This window comes from Channa argus, chromosome 11 (genome assembly GCF_033026475.1).
Source record: "Channa argus isolate prfri chromosome 11, Channa argus male v1.0, whole genome shotgun sequence".
Classification (NCBI taxonomy): Eukaryota; Metazoa; Chordata; class Actinopteri; order Anabantiformes; family Channidae; genus Channa; species Channa argus.
The window spans coordinates 4,871,110-4,893,016 of record NC_090207.1 but is presented as its reverse complement, the minus strand read 5'-3'; the positions used below and the strand labels follow the sequence as shown (position 1 = coordinate 4,893,016).

General features: G+C 40.4%; 1 protein-coding gene across 1 annotated transcript; it reads right to left on the bottom strand.

The window, feature by feature from the left end:
- Positions 1 to 1,799: 1,799 nt before the first annotated feature.
- Positions 1,800 to 20,919, bottom strand: si:dkey-13n15.2 (uncharacterized). The gene is made up of 31 exons (XM_067521313.1): positions 20,845 to 20,919; positions 19,499 to 20,223; positions 19,076 to 19,155; positions 18,741 to 18,821; positions 18,577 to 18,636; positions 18,397 to 18,486; positions 18,183 to 18,278; positions 15,461 to 17,336; positions 14,910 to 15,053; positions 14,460 to 14,792; positions 13,213 to 13,514; positions 11,147 to 11,813; positions 10,834 to 10,883; positions 10,513 to 10,566; positions 9,947 to 10,058; positions 9,280 to 9,407; positions 8,961 to 9,096; positions 8,169 to 8,278; positions 7,539 to 7,651; positions 7,233 to 7,424; positions 6,739 to 6,835; positions 6,373 to 6,477; positions 5,921 to 6,088; positions 5,411 to 5,507; positions 5,175 to 5,323; positions 4,895 to 5,033; positions 4,288 to 4,409; positions 3,810 to 3,989; positions 3,090 to 3,287; positions 2,593 to 2,682; positions 1,800 to 2,378 (listed from the first exon to the last, which is right to left on the bottom strand). Exons 2-31 carry the CDS (start codon positions 20,160 to 20,162, stop codon positions 2,238 to 2,240), a joined length of 6,774 nt encoding a protein of 2,257 aa, XP_067377414.1. The 5' UTR covers positions 20,163 to 20,223; positions 20,845 to 20,919; the 3' UTR covers positions 1,800 to 2,237.
- Between the last annotated feature and the right edge of the window lie 988 nt (positions 20,920 to 21,907).

Sequence of the window (21,907 nt, the reverse complement as noted above, 5' to 3'; positions counted from 1 at the left end):
AAGGAAGAAATCCAAAGAGGAGTTTGTTCATATCTGAGGAGCTCAATTAGATTTATCAGAAATTGATCTGTTCCTCGTGGCCAAATCACAGATGATTGGCCTTTTGGCACAGACATGTGAAGATCCCACAGCCTTCCTACAAAAGATCAAGACTGAAAGACACAAATGACTAGATAGTGCAGGAGTTTACGGCCTCTTTATATTGTAGTAATTGTGTGTATCTTTGTAGTAGTTTTGCATCTGTTATGGATTATTATATTTGTCTTTATCATTTGGTAACTGTGGGATATCTCTGTAGTTCTTTGGTTCATGTCTTTATTGCATTGGAAATGTGTCTTTGTAGCAGTTCTGTCTCCCCAGTCAGATTGAGACTCTTTATGGTTGTTTTCTGTGTCTTTTGAAGTAATGAGTTTGACTTTCCATCAAGAAATCACTTTAAGCATTTCTATCCTAATGGTCTTCAGGCAGGTTCTGGAGTGACACGTTTGTACTTTATCATAAAGGTTAAAATCACTAATTTCCGGTCTCGTGTTGCTCACTCGGGCTAACTTGACGCACTCCGTTTGATTTGGCTGCAGCGTCGCCACCGAGCGGCGGTGCAGGAGTCGCTCTGTGCCGCCCTCTGCTGGACACGGCGCGGAGCGGCAAAGCGCAGCAACGTAATCGAACACACCTCCCGCCTGCACGGTGCGTATCTCCAAATAGGGGCAAATATGAGAGCGCTGGTTTGTGCCTCAAAACGTGCCACTGCTCGTGTAGTAAATTTGTTCTTTCAGGTGGTTTTTCTTTGGTGCATTTAAGCAGGAGGATTTGATATTTGCATAGAATTATATTACGACTGCAATCAGGTTGAGACATAATTTATGCCCAGCAGCAGACTTTGTGTGTTTGAAGGCTCTGCACATACAGTGGACTAATACGAGATGTAACTTTTCCCCTAGACAAGCTTTGGTCGAACTCTCAATGTATCCAACAGAATCCCCCCTCATTTGATGGAACTAACCAATAATGTAAAAATATTCAGTCTCGTCATTTAAGTGGTAAATTATATTAGTCAAAAAAACTACCGTCTTTAATACAAGGGTGTAATCTCTTCATGTCATTAAACGCTCCATATTCCCATTAGAATTCCCAAGGACTGGTGGTAGCTACAGCCCTGAACACACCCAGTTAACCATCATTGATTTAATTTCTTTGATCCTTATTTAAATTTCGTCTTAGTCTTCTCCTTCTTTATGAAACATAAAGTTCTTGTAGTCATAACCTCTCCTCCAGCAGGCCCCATCCTGTTGCTTTGTTTGCTCCCAACAGAATCGAACTGCATCCAAAATGCTTCAGGATACCAATTCATCAAATGTGGACTTCCTACACACTGCCAATGAAAAGTACACAGACGTTAAGCTAAGTGGCTGGCAGATTATGGAAGGAAATTTTCTGTGGTGGTTTCTTGGCTACAAAGTTGTGCTGCAGTACTGGATTGAAAAACAGGAGGTATCATGTGACCTGTTACTGATCATTAGTCTCACAGAAGCTATAGGAAAGATCCTTGAAAGAGTGCTTATGTGATTAATAGTGCACATTTGGGAAGATGACGACAAATTTGTAAAACTAAAAATCATTAACGCAATTAACTTAATTTTTTTTTACAGGGAAACAATATCACTTCAGTGGATCAGTTGCACAATACTTTGAGACAATGTTGAGGCATCAAATTTGACAACCAGTTCCACTCTCTGTGTCATTAAAACTGTAAGTGCAGTACGAATGGCCATGAGAAAACACTGTTCACGTCACGGATGTATGAGTATGAGGGGTTATAAACATTTATTTATTTACAGGAGGTCCTGCACACGTCCGTGTGTGCATTATGCAAATACATACATACAGGCAAATCGCAATCAGGGATTAGAGAACTGCCATGACGCATGAATAAATTAACATCATAAACACATTTTCAGCACAGATCACATTCAGCACATCACACATATTTTATCACAGCAGATGTTAGACAAATATAATTACACAGTATATGTCTTCATAAACTTCAAAATGCAATACCTGCCTCCATGCAATACCTGATTCTGTGATGACAGCCTTTACATTTTTCCAAATCACAATAATATCTAGTAAGTAGTATTTCTGTTCCCTTCCTTTTTGGATTTTTAGGCCAGTGTGCTGCTGTGTTATCTGCTGTAGAAGATCCTTCACCCAGATGTAGAAAATGCGTGTGTTTAAAGTCACTGTGCCATCCGGACAGAGTTGACATGAAGATGGTAGAGGAAGTCTGCGTAGGATGCCCCTCCGTTGGGACTTTTATCCTCCACCAGGTGGCGCTGCAGGGCCTCCTCGCAGGTGTCACCTTGCTTCACCACCCACAACTGAAGCAAAAAGGCAGACTTGTCAGCAGCAGTGGGTAAGAAGTGGCATCGTGTGTCAGTGCCACTAACATTAATCTCTTATTCATGGATCCTGCTGTATCAGGGTTTTCTGAATGACATTGAACACATCTGTTTAAGGTGACAGATGTTAGCTGACATGCAAATCTGAAATATAAAATCTTTTTCAGCTACTGCAGGGCAGTCAGCAGCTCACCTTGCGGGCCCAGGGTGCCTGGGAGTTCAGCGTGTTGATGAGGGATCGAATACAGATGGACAAAGGGTTTTCCAGAATTGGCAGCTTGGTCTGAGGGAACATCCGCACACACACACACATAAACACACAAAACATCAGAAACGGACAGTAAACAGGGAAAATCTTCATCCTTAGTCAGAAATGCACTGTTTGGAGCTGAATAGATGAAATCATGTATTTAAAAATAAGAAGCATCATAATTTTTTTCATATCCCACTAGTTCTGTTCATTACTAATCACCTTTCTCAATAACCATAACAATCCACTATACGTTACAAAAGACTGTAGCATCTTCTGATTTGAGTCTTACTTTATACTGAGTGGTTTTAACATTTACAGACAATATGATGCGTCTGACCAAAAAATATTTTTCATCTTACATGAATTAAAAATGCTCGTGAATATTTAGAAAAACATTTCCTGTTAAGTTAAGATACATCTCCTCCTTAATGTCTTACCTCACCAGAGGGCAGTGAAGAGAAGCAGCTGGTGTTGAAGAGCATGACCAGGGTGCTCGCTGGAACTTGGGTCCCCACCCAGATCAGCAGGGTGAGGGGTGCATGAACCAAATACACACCTGTGGGCTTCAGGCTGACACCACAGCAGCGCAGTGCCTGCTCTGGGTTTGGAGGGTTGCAGCTGCAGGCTGACAGAGGCTGCAGCGACAAAGGACTGAAACTTTCAGTTATTCTATTTCTAGAGAACACGTCATTTTTGTCCAAAATTGCTAAGCCATTAGTGAAAGTTACTGCTAAGACAGAAATGACTCACAGGTCCACACTAATACAGTTTCGAACTGTATTTAAAAAATAAATACTATAACATCACAGCTTCTGCTGCCTGTCTGTTACTGAAAACAGTTTGAAGATGGAAGGGAAGACTATTGCCCCATTTCTATGAACTGTGTGTATGAACTAACTAAACTTTTTTTTAAATTGCTTTTGTTCAAGTAAATTGTGCTTTTACAAACAGCCACATTTACTGCATGACATGCAAATAAATTTATATTATACTTAAAATTATATTTTTTTCTCAATACCATAGCTCCAGAGGGCAACATTTCATGGCTGGTACATCAACCTTACTTGGATCAAGACAAATTATTTCTTTACTTTTTATTATACTATTTTGTAGATAAAGAAATAGTCCATGTTGTACTGCATGTTGACTGCACTGACCAGAGGCAGCAGCAGAGGGTAGAAGTGAGTGGTGGTGCTGCAGGTGTCCATACTGAGCACCTGGCAGCGCTGCTGTAGGCGCTGGTGGACAGAGCTTCTCAGACCTGGCAGCAGCACCTCGCTCTTCCGCAGACTGTTTAAGTATACAGGAAGGGCTCGTAGATACTGAGGCAGAACTAGCTGTAGGACACACACACATAGTACAGAACATATGGTGAAAAAGATTAAAATTCAGTCATGCTGTAGTTAGGTACATGTAAATGGACGTAATAAGATAAAACTGATGTTTGAGAGTAAACTTAGTTAAAAAAAACAAAAAAAACAAAAAGAGGTTTTGGTCTGCAAAGATTTTATAATAGTCCTAAAGGAAATGAGTAAAATGTAAATGATCATGGGGATTCAAACAATTTCATTAATCCCAGAGAGACAGTGCACCATTTTTCAATTATGACAAGTATTTTATGTTCCCAAACCTCACCTGTCCAGCAGACACAGAGGCAGAGCAGCAGTGTTTCCGGTAACATGCCAGTGCCTCCGTTACCTCCGTCTGCAGCTCCTCCCTCAGATCCTGTAGAGGCCGCTCCAACGCTGCACAGTACACTGGAAAAACAAACAAAAAAAAACCTGTTTATCATTTGTGTTACCATGATGAATTATTGCAACCTCAGTACTGAGACAACAGCAGAATTATTATAAACAAAAGGGTCAATAAGACAAGGAGCTTCTACAGGCAACGTTACTGCATTTTATCCATATTTACTGTACAATCCATTCATTTACAGTTCAGTTCAGAATCTGTTCTCGACTTGAAAGCAAAAAGCTTCAGAGGCTTTATTCCCGACCAGAATAATAATGTGTGTGTGGACTTGCTATAAATCTAATTTTAGTACAATGATATGTAGAATGTCTAGGGCTGGGAATTGTTTAAAACCTTTTCGATACCAGTATTGATACATAATGATACTATGACTTCAAGAACGGTTCTTAAATGACAGTATCGAAGTTCAATACCCACCACTAACAATGACAACAGTACAATGACAAGATTAGTGATACGTTAGATTCGTCATCTTAAATTCCTTAACTCTTCTTGCAGTAGAAGGTGAGTAAGGTTTGGGCCTGGTAGTGCCGGAAAGCATCCTGTAGGTGACGTGAGCATCGCAGGGTCAGTGTGTGAACCCTGGTCCTCCTGTCTCCTGACTGTGTGCTGTAAGACAATACAGCCTGGGACATGAGAGGGCAAAGAGGAGGATTCTGGTTAAAAACAGAATTAGACTAATTCAGTCTGTACTCTGTGTTCAAACTGCTAATTAGGTGAATCATAGACCATATTTTACATTAACATTTACATGAACATAAACGCACCTGTATGACTACACCTCTTGTCTCATCCAGAGCTCTGTTGTGTGCCAGCTCCACGGCAAGTGTTGTCTGCCAATCAAGAGTTGCCAGGGCAACACGGCTAGTGCTAGGACCAGGAACAAACAGCCCATAACAGCCAGACACGCGCAGATCTGGTGAGACCGAAACAAATCGTTGTATTTTTTTTTAAAAAGTATGGAACCTGCATTAACACACATACACACACGCAGATCTATCACCTTTGCTGACAAAGATCCTAAGCTCAGCCTTGTAGCCTGTGTCTGCTTCCACTGTCCTCTTTAGATCAATGCTGAAACGTTCTCTGTCCAATTCCCCCTGTAGTAGTAAAGAACAATGCAGTGCACAATAAAACATGTAACTCATCTGTATGCTTAGCATGTTCATAATCATCATTTTATCAAAATACAGCTCAAAACGCTACTTGTAATATTAGCTGTTTCAAAGTGATGGCAGGAGCAAAGATTTTGCCGTAAAAACCATGATTTCATAAGGACATGAAAAAAGTACGTTTCTTTTACTGCGATAAAAAATACAAGGAATTGTTAAGAAGGGGAAGGCAACTCTTCTCCTTTGTGCCTCGTCTCTGAGCTAGATTCATTTACCAGATGTATTTACTAAAAATGTGAAACTATTCCTTTAAAAACAAATCACAGCTGTTAAAAATATATTGCTTTTTATTGGGCTAAATGTTGTATTCAAATGATACGGTGAGGGAGCGGTTTACATACCTGTAAGTGGCTGTATGTGTGCAGCGCTCCACCTGTTAGATATGGGATGTGACCTGGCCAAGCACCACCCACGTCTTGCTGCGAGAGGTCAAACAGGTAAACGCCACAGGCTTGAGCGATGCACTCCTTAGCCAATGAGAGTGCAGGCTCTGATGGCTGAAAGATGGACTACGAAGAACAGAAGAAGAAGAAGGAATTATTGCAATTGTACAACTATGAATCTCTCGTCTCCAACTTAAAAAAAAAACCCCAAAAAACACTATACTGCACTTTTTGGCCAGTCATCACAACTTACAAAGGTTATTGGATGGATCACACTGGATATTAGGGTTAAGGTTAAAATCTATTGTAGGGTAGGGGTTGGGTTTGGGTTTTAGTTGTCGTGGTTGATGTTCAGGCACAGAGATAAGGGACAACTATAGTAAGACTAACAATATTTGTGCGTCACGTACCTTTGGTTTGTTGGAGCCAAAGAACCCTGAGGACAAATTTGTGTCCCCCATCTCTATCAGAGGGGCAGTATGGAAGATCAGCAGTTTCCCGGGACAACTCAATGCCTAGAAGAAAAAAAAACAAAACAAAACACATGAATTTCTTAAACGACAGCGGTGTTCAGCATTGTGTTCACATTACATTGGTGTCGAAAAAAACAAAGTCTAACTCTAATCATCAGCACCAGTGCAGTCAGACAACATCCTCAAGAGAGGATGCAGGTGGTGTAGTGAACAAAATATATACCAAAATATTCTGAGGTCAGTGTTTACAGATAAACTACCAATAAACTTTAAAGAGGAGCATCAAGGTTTGTGACCACCAACCTGCAACACAGCCAGCCCTGCTCTGACAGACAGCTCTATGGGGACTCCACCGGAGTCGCCACACTCCAGGCTAAACTGAGGAATCAGCTGCAACACACTACACACAAAACAGACCACAAACAGATAACGATTTGTACCAGAGAAAGTGACGAAATTATTTTGAAAATAGAACAAAAATACACTCATTTGCAGGAAAGTATCTTAAGAAATGACAATCAACGCTACCATGAACATGTGACTACTCAGCATCGTCATTTGGAGGTTTCAAACGGTCATGGGATGTCATAATCATCAGCTAAACAACTGTCCATTGTTTCGGCATGACTGAGCTCTCAGATTTAAACTGACTTCGTAAAGACAGAAGATAAAATGAAAATATTACTTACATACTATATGGGAGTTATATGCAGAATTATTAAAAAGCAATTTCTTCTATTTCTGTTGGACATACAGCCTCTTCAGTCTGACAAAAGGATGATCAGCACATCAGTTACCTGTTTATACTGTGTATACAGTCTTTGAGGGACACCAGGAGCCCCTCCCTCACAGGAAGCTGCAGCTCTTCTGTCTCTGCGATGACCAGCATGTGTGGACGGGACAGGACAGGGCTGAGGTCGTACAGGTGGATTCTGCTGTCATAGGTCATCAAACCCACACGGACATCCGACCAGGCATCATCACCCTCCCTAAAGCTCAGAAGATTTCCAGATCATTGTTCCTATTTCCATGTAAACATGCTTAAGAGATACGACACAACAGGAGAAAGTAAAAAGTGTGTGTGTGCGGTTTTGTTTTTTTACCCGTTCAGAGAAGTCAACAAAGTTTGTATTTGTTGTGTTACAAACTCCAAATGTCCCCCTCTCAGTGCCGAGGCAGACACATCTATGGCTAGCAGCAGTGCGGCAGGTTCACCCTGAGGCAACAGTGATGTGACTGGTTACATTAAGTCATTGTACAACTGTGGAAACTGAGATGTGACTCTTTCCACCGCTGATGCTGATATACAATCACAGTTTATTAAAAGAAATTATGACTGCAACAATTTAACTACATTATTAATCTGGCCTACAAAATGCAAGAGAAGAACAAAACATGCCTCTCATATATTCCCAGAGACCCGGGCAGCATTTTCAAACTAGTTATTTTGTATGGCCAACATCTCGAAGACCCTATATTTTAAATTGTGTTATGATCTAAATCTCAGAAAAGCAGCATATCATTTTATTTAAGGGTATGTATTAAAGGCTTGTAAAAGGCAATTCAATGAATTGTAGTTATGGAAATCCTCATTCAAGGCCACAACTAACCAAATGGGGCCATAACGGTCTAACATATTTTTATGTTGGATACTTCAGCATTAGTGTATTATAAAGTACATGTTCAGTATCCAGACTGCTGCAGGTTTGATAAATCCGCAGGGTGAAACTAACCTTCTCAGAGTGGAGTATCTCGTACGACCCCATACTGAGTTCAGGCCTCTTGTCTTTATCAACCCGACAACCGTCCACCCCTTTGGTGGGCTGGTAGTGTTGCCATGGCACTAAAGCGAGGAGAGAAAAACAGTGGTTGAGTGAAAACAAGCTGAAAGGAAGCAACAAGCTCAGGAAACTATGTTAAGGTTAAGTGCAGCAGATTGAAAAGGCTTTTGACTGTTTGTTTCTGTAATCATTCTTGGAACTATTTTACAAGAATAGAAAACGTTAGCATGTACCTAAGTATCATTGATAAAATATCTTCTTGATAACCTATTTCATGAATTGATCATCTTCTAACGGTTGGTTTAATACTGAAATGACTTTCACCATAGCTTCTTTTTTTACTGTGTTATTTATCTATATCTATATTTCCAGGAGGTTGACCATTAATGACAGCTCTAACTATACTATACTCAAAAGCAATTTTGTTCAAAAGCTGGTCGTTATGAATGTGGATTTTTAATGTTTGTTGTAATAAATTGAATATGTTTGGCTTCTGGGATGTTGGTAAAAAAAAAAAAATGATACGTCACTTAATTTTCTGTTGGTAAGTCAAAGTGAATGTATAACTCTGAATACTAAAATACCAAAACCACAGCTTAACATCATCAAATTGGGAAACCACGCTTTTTCGGCTCATATTTGTGTAGTGGCATTGTTTTCTGTTTTCTGCATTGTTTTCTTGCACTTACTTTTATCCAAATTGAGGTACAAGGTGCACAGCAACAGGTTCATTTGAAGCCTTACCTTCACTAAGTTTACCACAGAAAGGGCAGTAAAACCTCTGACCACAGTCCTGCCAGTCCATCGCTGGGCACATGGCGGCTCCGCAGCAACTGCAACCTACAACACAGTCTGGCTCTCTGCACACTGGGAGGGGCTTCTAGAGAAAACGATGACATCCGCATAGAAACATGTTTATTTCTCCACAGAAGCCTTCGTGCTAAGCAGCACGAGAGATTTCTACATTTCCATGATAACATATTCCTCCAGATTTAGTTTAAAAGTTACTTTTTTCCTACATATTCTGAAGGAATTTTATGATAAACTGAGGCTAAAAGCCAACCTCTCCAGCATTTTGATTTGCCAGTGGGGTGAGCAGAGCTCCCAGTGGCAAACGTCCGAGCAGAGCAGTCTGACCTTCAGAAGGCACACAGTACGACGTGGAGCGGATGGCGAAAGGACTTGCATTACCTACGGTTCAACAGAGATAAAGTCAATAATGACAGGAAAGCTGGCTTTTACTAAAATGAAAACTACACTACTTTGCCAAAATTACGCTAGAATTATTCTGCCTGTTGCAAAAGAAGTTTAATCTGAACATAAGATGCTCTTCCTCCAAATAATTTCAGTAAAAAAAGGAGCAGTTTTAATCCTTTCTCCTGACCAAATTACACTGAGCATACACAAACTAACTAGAAGGATTAACTAGCAAATGACCTTACAAAATTCCACACAAGACATCACATTACTGAAATCCAACAGCCTTTGTTAGCGATACGCCTATATTCCTTTCATCTGATATCCCCAAACCTATGTCTAATGAACTCATATTAATAATTCATGATAATCAAGTTTCATGGGATTCAAAACATCTACTGTGTTGTGTGGTGTTGTAATGTATGTGGATGCACGGTTAAGTATACAATCGTGATACTGGAGAAAACCGGTTTCAAAACGCGGTGGACAAAAAAACATTTCTTTGACACAGATCCGCTGTTGTATGTGTTTACCCCTGTCTTCAATGATACAGGAAGTAGTTGCCAGCGGAGGAAGACTGTAAAAAGCCTCTGACACAAAGACCTTGCCCTCCCACTCTGCTCTGTCCTCTGCCATCACCTTCACCTGAGACAGAGGTGGAACCTTGTCAGAAAGCAGTAACATTTCAGCAGATTTTTAAAAAAGAAAATACAGTACTTGCTAATCCTTAAATGACTTTGTTGGTTACAGGCTGTTCATAGTCATTCATGGAGTAAAATATATTATCAATTAATCCTGGAATGTAGTTAATACTATTGTCAAAGGAATGGTACACTAGTAGTACTCTATTTCTATTAAAGACTAGTAAATACAGTTAGAGGTCCCAAATACAAATACTGGAACTTGCTATGATGGTATCCAGCACAATTCCTAGGTTTCTCAAAAATTCTTTAACTGACAACTCATACGAGACTCATATGATGTGTCAACTGATGGAATGCATTAGAATGCCAATAATGTGTAAACTCCGAAAGAAGCATTTTCAGGAGAGCTGCAGAAATCAAGGTAAGTTAATCATGGACAGGATGAAAGAACTCACCGCACTGGGCAGCAGCTCTGGGTCCAGGCCATAGCGAGACTCAGAGTTAGGAGACTGCAGAGAGAATTTTTTTTGGTTAGACATGTTGTAGGCATTTTTTCTAGACCGTATATTTAAAAAGATTTGAGCAATGTCGATTTTAGAGAGACATTCTGTGATTCTGAGAGATGAAAACATCCCTCATACTATGGATTTTTAACTTAAAGCTTCCTAGTGCCGAGGACATATCTCATCCCCAAGTAATTTTTAGGTTAATTTGACATTAATCCTTTATTTTATACAAAATAAAGCCATTTTACAGTTATAGCTGCATCATCCCACCTGTGGCATGATGTTTCTGTCCTGTGCAGGAATAAATGTATTCATAGTACCTGACGAGAAGAAAGAGGAGTTAGACAGTGAAGGACAGATGCAAGTTATTGTATCATTTACATCCATCATCTTTAAACACTTATTCTGTTCAGGGTTACAGGGTTCTGGAGCCTAAACGTCATATCAGTATCTGAATGTCACTGAGCAATGCTGATCAACCTGAGACATCTTATCTTTAAATACTTTCCAAGTAATTTCCATTAAATAACTGCTGTGTTAAGCTCTGCAACTTGCACGTTATGAACATTACACATGACCGTACCTCTGGTGTGTGGGGAACATGTCCACTGAGCGTGCTGTTGGATGGGTGAAGAGGGCAAAGCAGCACGGTTGTGGATGTATCCAGCACTATCTGCAGTTTGGGCATTTGTCCCCTCAAATACATCCTGGGGTGACTGTGGACTTCGGTTTGCACACTGTTGAAATGTTAGGGGGCTTATGGGCAGATGTTTTTCATGTGGTGATTGAGGTCCATTTAATAAACCCCTTTGCATGTATGGAAAAGGGGGAGATATTGCTTGGTAAGGGCTGTGAGGAGAGCAAGACGGCATCTGATATGGCTTTGAAGGCTGGGTCCCTTCTTTCATAAGAGGGAGAAAAGATGGAGGTATATTTCTTCCTTGACTTGCACCTGGAACAATGGATGAAACCTGAGCCTCTGGTGAGACTTGCTGCACACTCTGGGCAACATTATTTCTATAGATCATGCTGTTCCTGGACGACCGGGTGTCGAGATCTCTGTGGAAGCCCTGGCTGGACACCTGCAGGTGCTCGTAGCAGTGTTTCTGGTCAGAAGGTGAGTCCAGGCTAAGATGCTGAAACCTGGGCAGAGGGTCGTAGAGAGGTCCTAGAGGTGAAGCCGTGGGCTTGCCGTTCAGGCCGGGTGTTTGGCTCTGACCGGCTGTGTCCACGTCCATCATCCTCCATAACCATCACAGATGGGTGTTTACTGCCAGGGTCACGATGTGATTCTCCTCTCAAAGTCTGGACATAGGGCGAATTTCACAGTGACAGCAGTTGCCGTACAGAGCAATGTTATCTGAAAATTAATAACAGCCAAGTCTGATGTTGTAAGTTCATTTTCAGTCGACGGGTCACCCTGTCATAACACTACTGTACGTGACCGACCTGAACGCATCACTTCATCTTAATACCACTATGACTAGCTTACCAGGCTCTAAATAAACACTGTAACATAAAGACTAATCACCTAATATTTTAGTTTTTTTTTAGTGATAAAAGATTAGACTCCATACCTTTAAACGTCAATGTCACCGGGCTTTGCCATCACCTATCGCTGCTTGGAACAAGTTACCGCTACTAACGTTAGCGTCTTCATTTTCTCTCCGCTCCGAAGGAAGCAACACGTTTCAAACCAAATGTACAGTTTCCTCCTCCTCGCCTTACGTTAAATTACATCCCCATGGTAACTACATACTAGTTATATCATACATTTTTAACAACACAAGCGGTAGCATAATAGACGGATCACAGCTACGTGAAGTACTATGTTGCTGTGACTCACGACATCGCGTTTCCGCCTGTCCTTTCAAAATAAAGGCCGTGATGCAAGCACACAAATACTAAAAAGCAGTCACTGCAGACTTTCCATAGTAAAGTCACAAACTTAAAAATTCTAGTACAGTCATTTGTATAGTATATAGCAAGAATATGATTGTACACAAAAAAATCTAGGAGCCATTGGCATCAGCTCTGTGCTTGTACCCTAGAAAGATTTTGTATACGTGATTCAGAATGAGATTCCTACTGCAGAGTAAAATTACGGTAGTAGACAAGGTGGCACGAATCACAGCGATTCCATTGGTCAGACATTTACCTTGTGGAATACAGGCGACTTTCTGAAACAAATAAATTATCAGATATTCATCTTGGCATTTTATTAACAAAAAAATACCATATGTCAGTAATAAAAAAAAAAGTCCTGTACATCAGGTAACTTGAGCATAGTGGGTAAAATAAAACTTTGAATGCTTAAAGCAGTTATAAAGCTAAATCTGTCCAACACATGTCAGTATTTATGAACAGTCTATAAATGAACTTAAAACATTAGTGAAAGATGCTGTACACATATACAAAGTAGTAACTGTGATGACAGAACAACTGCAAACGCTAAACAAGAAATGATCAAACAATCAATTTCCTCTCGGCTGACTTAATTGACAGTAATGCTCATAATGTTGCAGAACAGAAAAATTAAAAGTGGGATGAATGGAAGAAAGAAAACATATGATGCAGTGAAGTGTAAGTTAATGGAAATTGGAAAAAAATGCATGCGAACGTTTTGTTATTGACACCACATCGCATCTACCACTGCTGAAAACGTCCAGTACTCTCATGTGGTTCCGTTTGCTCAGTATGTGAACGGTTTGTGAATAAAGACTGTGATGAACCCCTTTGTCTTTTCAAGGAAGTGATCCTATTCCTGACATAGTCCTTCACACCTTTCCATGTACGGGTCTTCAGTGCTACTGGCTCAGCCACAAGACACTGAATGCAGTCGTTTTTCTGAGGCACCTTGTGTCTGTGAATGAAACTCATCAGGTGTCTTTCCACAGCATGAACTTCTGCTTCGCTCCATTTATGTTTGTCCTTACTGTTACTTTGGGCACCTGTGAGACAGGAAAGAGAAAAAAATTAAGCTCTTCCCACTTCAACAATATTTGTATAAACAGTAGCTAATATAATATTTCAGGTATAAAATCTGACAGTTTCTGTGACCTTGTAAATGTGGGTGTTCACTACAATTTGTCTGCAAATTTCACCTATATTCTTTACGGTCCTTGAACATGTCACATGCCAAGGCCATCTGATGTCACTTCTTTAAAAGTAAAACCCGCGAACAAAGCAAGTGATACCTAAACTGCAATGTGTTACCACAAAATGAACTGCTAAATACAATACTGTGGTGTAATGCTAAGCTAATGTCATCAACTGACAATTTTGTAATTTTCCTAAAAACACACCTGGAGACAAGTAAAATTACTGTGAAAGATGCTGTTGCATCAAGATGTATTTCAAGGCTAAAGTTTGCAACAATCCCTTAAAAAAAACATCTCTGAAAACCTCAAATGACTCCTCTACACTGTATTTTCAATTTGTTTGATCCACCTATGTGTAATTTTCAGACAAGGACCAGTGACATCTCAAACGGTAAATCGTCTGCCCTTATAAAGTGCTTTACTCTGCTTCTCATTCACCTATTCACACTCACAAGCTCTCACTCACACACACCCCAGCTGGCCTACACCCACCAGGGACTTTCATTCATGAAAATTGAGTTCATCCTCAGCCCTGAGTTCTCTCAAATGTTTAATAACAGTTGCATTTGGTAGGTCTAAAAAGAAAAAGCCTCTGCTAATAACTCCCATGACCAGGACTAATGGCAATGTGTGAACCTTTATGAATTTGGCATAATTAGTATAACTTTGTCGCTCTATTTTCCCCTAATCTGCCTTCCCTTGGTTGTTTTTACATACAAGAGGCCTAACATTGTACAATTTTTAAATTTTCAAAAGGACATGGATCCAAAGACTGATCATGGCCACAATTCCCACCTTTTCCCTTGGATTTAGAAGATATTGCAGGCACAGGTATGCAGGCCTCTGTTGTGTGTGGCGTCACATGTGCTGCTTTCACTGGTCGGGAACTGTTTTTAGATGAAGCCTTGGAAGACCCGCTTTGCCTTTTCAGTGTAGTGATCCTGTTTCTGACATAGTCCTTTACGCCTTTCCACGTACGTCTCTTCAGTGCTTCGGGCTCAGCCTCAAGACACTGAATACAGTTGTTTTTCTGTGGCACCTTGTGTCCTTCAATGAAACGCATCAGGTGTTTTTCCACAGCACAAACCTCTGCTTCCCCCCATTTTTGTTTATCTTTATTTTGGGAGCCTGCAAAAGCAAATAAAAAAAGCTGGATATTATTAACAGTATGAACGCTGGCACAATCAAAGTGGCTTTTAAAAAGGGAAAATGGAACAAAAGATGGTTAATAATCAGCACAACTACCTTTTTTCCTGGATGTGGCAGATCTTGGATGCACCGTCTTGTCTGTATCTGTTGTTATTCCATATGCTTCTTTCAACCCAGTGGTTGCAGACTGTTTCTGAGGCTCTTTGTGTCCCTGAGTTGGTTGATCTCTATGTTGGAAGCCTGTGAGGGGGAAATATGGCAACTTTTGCCATTACTGAAAAGAATTTTGAAAGGTAAACAGTCCTCCACATAATTGTCTTTCATATTTTGTCCAAGGTTAGTTAAAGCCAGAGAGGATACACTACATGCTGTCACAGCTACAATTAATGTACTGTTGTTCCATTTTCATTTTTTGACATCAAATTAAGCTTGGACAGAGATGGACAAACAACCTCTTTAGCTAAATGCCCAACAGTGGCGTGCAAGTGTTGTTAGACTCATATTCTTCAGGCACATACAGTATGTAAGGATCCCCATACTACACACCACCATAGATGGTCCTTGTATTTAAATCATTAATTTAATCCTGTGGAATGATGTACTTTTGTATTTTGGCAATAAAACACCTAAAAACAAGCATAAATTACCTTCACTGGCTATTTCAACATCATCGAGCTGCATGTCGCTGTTCTGTCGCAGAGCTTGAACTTTATTATTGGGGCCTAAAATTTGGTAGGCCTCATCCTCATCCAGGTTTATCAGCTGTAGCATTGTCCCGTAATGCTCCCTGATCTTTTTCAGTGTCAGTGCTTCAGGGTCTTTAGCTCCACATTCTTTAATATAGTGTTGGATGCATGCTCCCCCGTTGTAGGCAGTCAGTGTACTTGGACGTCCAAAGACGAAATGGTTGTCACTTGAGATGCCGCATTTCTCACGCATGTCTATGAGAAGTTCCAAAGATGACACAAAAGAGGGTTTCAGCAAAACAGGGACCATCCTGCCAGAGGTCCCTCGGATGTCAATTCTCGTGAAGAGGCCACACATGGTCCTTTCCAAATCTGAGACCGATATGTCCATGTCATCGAGAACACTTGACTTTTTCCGGGACATAAACTGTTTGAGTTGCACTAATGACACCTGTCTCCCTTTTCTCCTGTTGAAAAGGATGACCCGAGCAAGTAGTACCTTGGCCAGAACGGCGTAGTTTTCTGCAGAAGGGCTCTCTCTGAGTTTTTTCTCAGCGAGAGGATGAACCTTTTCCAAGTGGAAATTTAGGCACTTTACATCTTGAGCAAGCGGCACCTTCTTCTTGGTGATCAGTTTTGTTTTTCTGAGAGTTGTTAACGCACCTGAAGAAATGAGCTTATTCCACTTTTTCTGGTACACCGAGAAGAATTTCTGCGCCGACTCTGCCAGACTTTCATCGCCGCACTGCATTGCGTTGTCCTGAACAATGCTACACGCCTTCTGTAGGTGGTAGCCAAGCTTGAGGGCCAGTGAGGGAATGCTGTACGTTTTGCTTTCTGGGTCATAGCCTGCTAGCACGTTTACCGCGGAGACAACATGTCGGAAGCTCGAAAGGTAAAAGAACTCCTCCAAGCTCTTTAGGGGAGTTGTTTTTTGAGCTTCGAGCACAAGTCTTCCCAAATGACGAAGGTTTTGTTTTATATAACCGTGCTTTTTAGCGTCAGACCCATACTGATTAAACATTTGCTCTCCAAACTGCAAGATGATCTTGTCATTCATTATGGCTTGTGTCACATCGTCATAAATCATTCCACAGAGAATGCTTCTGAAACCATCGCTTATTCCAATGTCTCCTAAAACTTCAAGCACACAACGCAGTGCCATTGGCTTTCTTCCAGTCAGCGGTTCACTTTCGTTCTTCGCTCTCTCAGGGCACTTCTTCATATGTCTGAAATAAGTTTTCTTTGCAAAAAGACCACGACAGTAAAGACAATGAAAAAAGTCTTTAGCTTGTCTAGCTTTTTTTGGCCTCTTTCGGACGGCAAGTTGTCCCTTCCCGGTTCTCAAAACTTCCTTGTTATGTGCAAAGTTTCCTTCATTAATTAGTTTGTTCCATATTTTCTGTCTCTCTTTAGACTTGGGGGGATACTGGAATGCAGCTGCAACCTCTGTTTTGTCGCTGTGCATTCTCTCGAGATGCCGTGCCATTTTGCTCAATGACCGAGAGCAAAACAAACAGTAATTCCTTCTGTCATAAACACGTGTCTTTGAATTTGACATTGGCAACACTACAGCTTCAGAGGACATCTTCAGGTTAGTTGTACATGTCTTTTTTGCTGGACTAGAACCTTGCTCCTCACATGAAGAACTTCCAGATTGTTCTCTTTTTTTGCCTGAGAGAGGAGGCCTTTTCTCCCTGGAGGGACTGCTGTGACTAGATCCATCTGAAGCGTGTCCATCAGTGTCAGATGGGAAATCAGACACATCACCATCAGCATTAGGTTCATAGTCAAAATCACTGCCATCCCCTGACTCAGCTGAGGCATGTTCCTTTACCTGGAAAAAAATTGTATATAGAAATATGACACAAACAAAAGTAATGTTAGTAGTGTTAGTTTTAAATGTCATTTCACTTTTAGCTAACTCCAGTGGCTACGCCCACATTTTAAGAGTTGAAATGGAATTTCTTCATAACTGTGACAAATATAAAGTAAATTGTTAATTTAAATCGTATTAATAATAATTAAACACTTAGTTTACTTTTATGTGCTTATTTCCCACAGCACGTCCCACAAAACTGCAACAGTACTTATAGTGACTTATTGTCTTGGGAAGACTCATCAAAACCAGCAGATATTAAAGGTCTAAACAAGCTCTATTGCATTCCTCAATTACTATTGTATAACAAATTATATTTGCTTAATTAACTTTTCTGTGGGATGATTTCACATTTCACTTTGTGTTCATATTCTCTGGTTAGAAAAAAAACATTTAATAAGATGCCTTGAGATAACTGAGTTTTTTCCTTTTCAGTTACATAACATATGGAAAACACATACTGTATCTATATAATCTTTCAGATGCATAAAATGTAAACGTACCACTTAATGTATTGTTCGTGATGGTGTAAGCTGGTTATTTTTTGCTGTCTTGCTGGTAAACAATTTGGTTAGTCACGTCTATCCAAATTTAGGTCAGTCTATCTGCAATAGTTTTATCTTTTAACTCTGCATAGCTTATATTACTAAGCTTATTTTATTAAGCAGTAAAATAAGATGTGGGCCAAGACCTAATACATCCCATGGAATCCTGAGTCTGCTCTGAAACAATAAACTGCTTAATATCAAAAACTTAACTGTACTGTCTCATAATAAATAAAATAAAACATTTACAGATAACTACCTCCGATTCTCCTGTAGACATTTGATCCTCTGGCATGTCACAGTTCTCATCTTGTTCATCATAGGACACAGACGACGAACAATCTTGTGAAAAAGCCTTTGATTGAAAAACAAAACATAAAGAATAGCGATGATAAGAAAGCACAATTATATAGCCTAAAATGTACAAAACAATCTGTCATTTGTGTATAAGTAATAATTTAATGTGGACCTACCTTCGACTGTTCTGCATACAGCTGAACTTGCTGTGCATCAGTGGTCCCAGTTTCTTCACACTGAGATAAATCATCCATTGATGAAGGAGACTGAAAGTGGCATAAATTGTTAGTTTTAATATTTTTGCAGCAAAAGCTGTACTTCATTTGCAAATAAAACTGTAGCATCCCTGCTTCTACCTCAGCAGCAGCAGAGGGAGACTGTTCGTCACTGTCATTGTCTTGAGGTACGGATTCCAGCTTTGGGGGAGCAGAATGACATAACTGTTTAAAATTATACATTACATATAAATTATTAACATTCATCTGTATAACATATATGTAGGTACTTGTTATGCACTTACAAGTTTATCCATCTCTGCCAGCTGTTGAAGTAGTTGTGCACGCTGTTGTAAAAGTGCTGAGCGCCGGCTCTCATTGCCGGCCTTAAGCAGATAATACAAAATATTTAGACTGTAATACACAAGTAACAACCTGTAGTGAAACTATACAGCTATGTGCAAATAACTGTTAAATAATACAAATGGTTCAGTATCACACACAAAACGTAAAAATCAACCTCTGTAGAATCAAACTACCACCTTAGTTTTACTTGTGACAATTTCTGCAAAAATACATCAGTAAATAACAAAAACATCCTCGTGTAATAGGTTTTAGTGTGTGCTGTTTACTTCCTCACCATTGGAGTAATGTCGCCGTTTCGTGATGACTCAGTCTCAGGATGAGCCAATGCATCAGGGACAGACTTGTCTACAGCTCCTGAGAAAAAGACAAGTGAGAAAGTGTAATAAGAAAGTGTGGACACCACTCAGTAATGTACAGTATATACAGCGTGTACTGCCCTCTTTGGGCAATTTGAAGTTGTGCCATCTTAGATTCTCAAAAACTACACTGGACTAATTTAATGAGCTTCGCTCTGGAAACTAAGTCAAAGTGTAGGCTACACAATGCGGTTGCTTAAAGTGACCTGGTCAAACTCAAATATGAACATCCAAGACAAGCAACGAAACACAATTAAACCCAACACGTTCAACCACAGTGCAAAAGCTCTTCATTCTGCAGCACACGACAAACATGCCAGTTTCCCACGAACACGTCTTACCCCTACAGTGTGATTGAAGTTCCCACTGGGACTGCGGCTGAGACGTGGCTGAGACATAGCCACCAGCAGATTCCACATGTGCTCCATCAACATTCCCTTGAGATGTATTTACGTGTCCACATGAAGGCAGGCTGATGGGCAGGTCTTGAAGTTCGTTGGATAAGCCCTGATGGGTTAATGGAGGATGAACTGATGTTTTGTAAGGGTTGTGGGATAACAAGAGCGGTAAATGTTGGGTCTTAAAGCTCTGCAGTCCTTGATCTGGTTGGGGAAGAGATGATGGGGGTATTATTTTTCCTTGGTTTGTGGTTATTAGTGTTGATGAGTTATGAGAGTTTTGCGGGGCAAAAGGAATAGTGTGACAGGTATTTGTGACGGCAGTGTTGGCAAACACTGTTGAGGATGATGGATGGCTGCTAATGTGAGTGGCTTTGTATAGGGAGGAGGGATGAGAGTTGTTCCCGGACGATAAGGTACCGAGGTTACTCATACAGCTCAGACCGGACGCCTGCAGGTGGTCGTATGAGCGTATCTGATCAGAAGAGCCCATGCTGAGATGCTGAGAGCCAACAAGCGGGTTGAGGATGGATTCCGACCAGCCAGAGCTCTGGCCCAGCCATGACTGACAGGGTATGTGGCCCTTATTTCTTGTCAGGTTATCCATAATTGTCCATAACCATTAGAATGTGTTGCTTGGAGTCAATGTACTTCCTTGGACACCAGTCCTAGCAGATCAAAACAACAAGCATAGTTGATTTTTTTTAGGATCATAATACATTCAGTGTGGTCTGATTTAAACTCTGTGCTGCATAAAAGCAGTGAGGGTATAGTTTATTATTTAGTATTTAGGTGGATGACTGTCAGAAGATGAGCTGAATATTAACAAGAGAACGAGAAACTTATAGATACACTGAACAATCAAAATCGCTGACAAATAATTTTCTATTGATTAATAAATGTCTGCATACCACCGTTAAGCTACAATTTATAATACTAGCCAAACCATAATTTGTCATTCTCCAAATTGCGTCCTAACGTATTTGCCCAATGACATTCCACTTTTAAACTTTCATACCCAATATCAATGCAGTTAATAATGTTCAAATCAGAAAAACGTGCACAAAGTGTAGCCAGCCTATACGTCTTGCGCCATTTAAATCTCTAGCTAACAGCTCACAGCTCGCTAGCGTTAAGCTAGGCAACATTAATTAGCCTGAACGACTGTTGAACTCCTACATTAATCGAAGGAGTAAAAACAACGTGAAAAACACCACTTTCGATAAAACAAGCCTAACTACAGGAAAGCCATCGGCTTTTCTTTAAAATGTCTTAACATGAGAACCAACCCCGTGGACATCACCGAAAGCGGCAGTCGGTGTTTAGCTATTACGCTGTTCCGCTGATGCTAACACGATGCTTCCGCTTTGTTTTTCAGAATAAGAGACATTCACATCTCCACTCAAAACCCACTCAGTGAATCATGGAAAAACCAGTCAGTCAAGAGTCTGTCACAACCTCGTACTACAGTTACCTCAGTAATTCTGCTTGTTTGTCATGTTTTTTAAGATATAAAAAAATGGATAGGGTAGAGGCAACTGTATATTTTATGAAGTGGAGTCACAGAAAATTAACATTTGATCACATTTTAGATTTGATTTCTTTCTTATTATACCTTTGAGAAAACACAAAACCTACATCAGTGACAAATCAGCAAAACACTAAATATGGCACAACTCTTTCGACTATGCCATGCTTTATTCCTCACATGTTTAATAATAATTCCAAGTACACCTCACCACGGTCTTACAGCTCTCATACATGTCCTACACTATTCTAACATACTTCTCTGCCACTGCAGACTTCCTCATACAATACCACAGCTCCTCTCTACTCCACGCCACAATTCCACTGCATCTGTTGGACTCTCTGTAGGCATGAAACCATATTGCTGCTCACAAATTCTCACCTCTGCCCTTAGCCTAGTTTCCACTTCTCTTTCCCACATTGTTTGGCCCATCAGCTTTATTCCTCTGTAGTTGCCACAGCTCTGCACATCTCCCTCAAAAATCAGCACCAGTACACTTCTCCTCCAGTCCTTAGCATCCCCTCATTCGCCAAGATCTTGTCAAACAAACTAGTCAGAAACTCTACTGCCACCTCTCCTAGACACTTCCACACCTCCACAGGTATGTCATCAGAACCAACAGCCTTTCCACTCTTCATCCTCTTCAACGCCCTCCTCACTTCACTCTTACTAATCTTTACTACTTCCTGCTCCACACCAGTCACCTCTTCTACTCTTCGTATTCTTTTATTTTCCTCATTCATCAACTTTTCAAAGTTCTCCTTCCATCTTCCCATCACACTCCTGGCACCTGTCAATACATTTCCATCCTTATCCTTATTCAC

Excerpts from the sequence above, each read along its gene's own strand:
- si:dkey-13n15.2 (XM_067521313.1), bottom strand. The coding sequence starts at position 20,162 with ATGGATAACCTGACAAGAAATAAGGGCCACATACCCTGTCAGTCATGG. Across the intron at positions 11,814-13,212 it reads CTGGACGTTTTCAGCAGTGG|TTATGGAGGATGATGGACGT; the intron begins TAGATGCGATGT and ends CATCTGTGATGG. Across the intron at positions 4,410-4,894 it reads CACCTTCTACTGCAAGAAGA|TGTACTGTGCAGCGTTGGAG; the intron begins GTTAAGGAATTT and ends TTGTTTTTCCAG.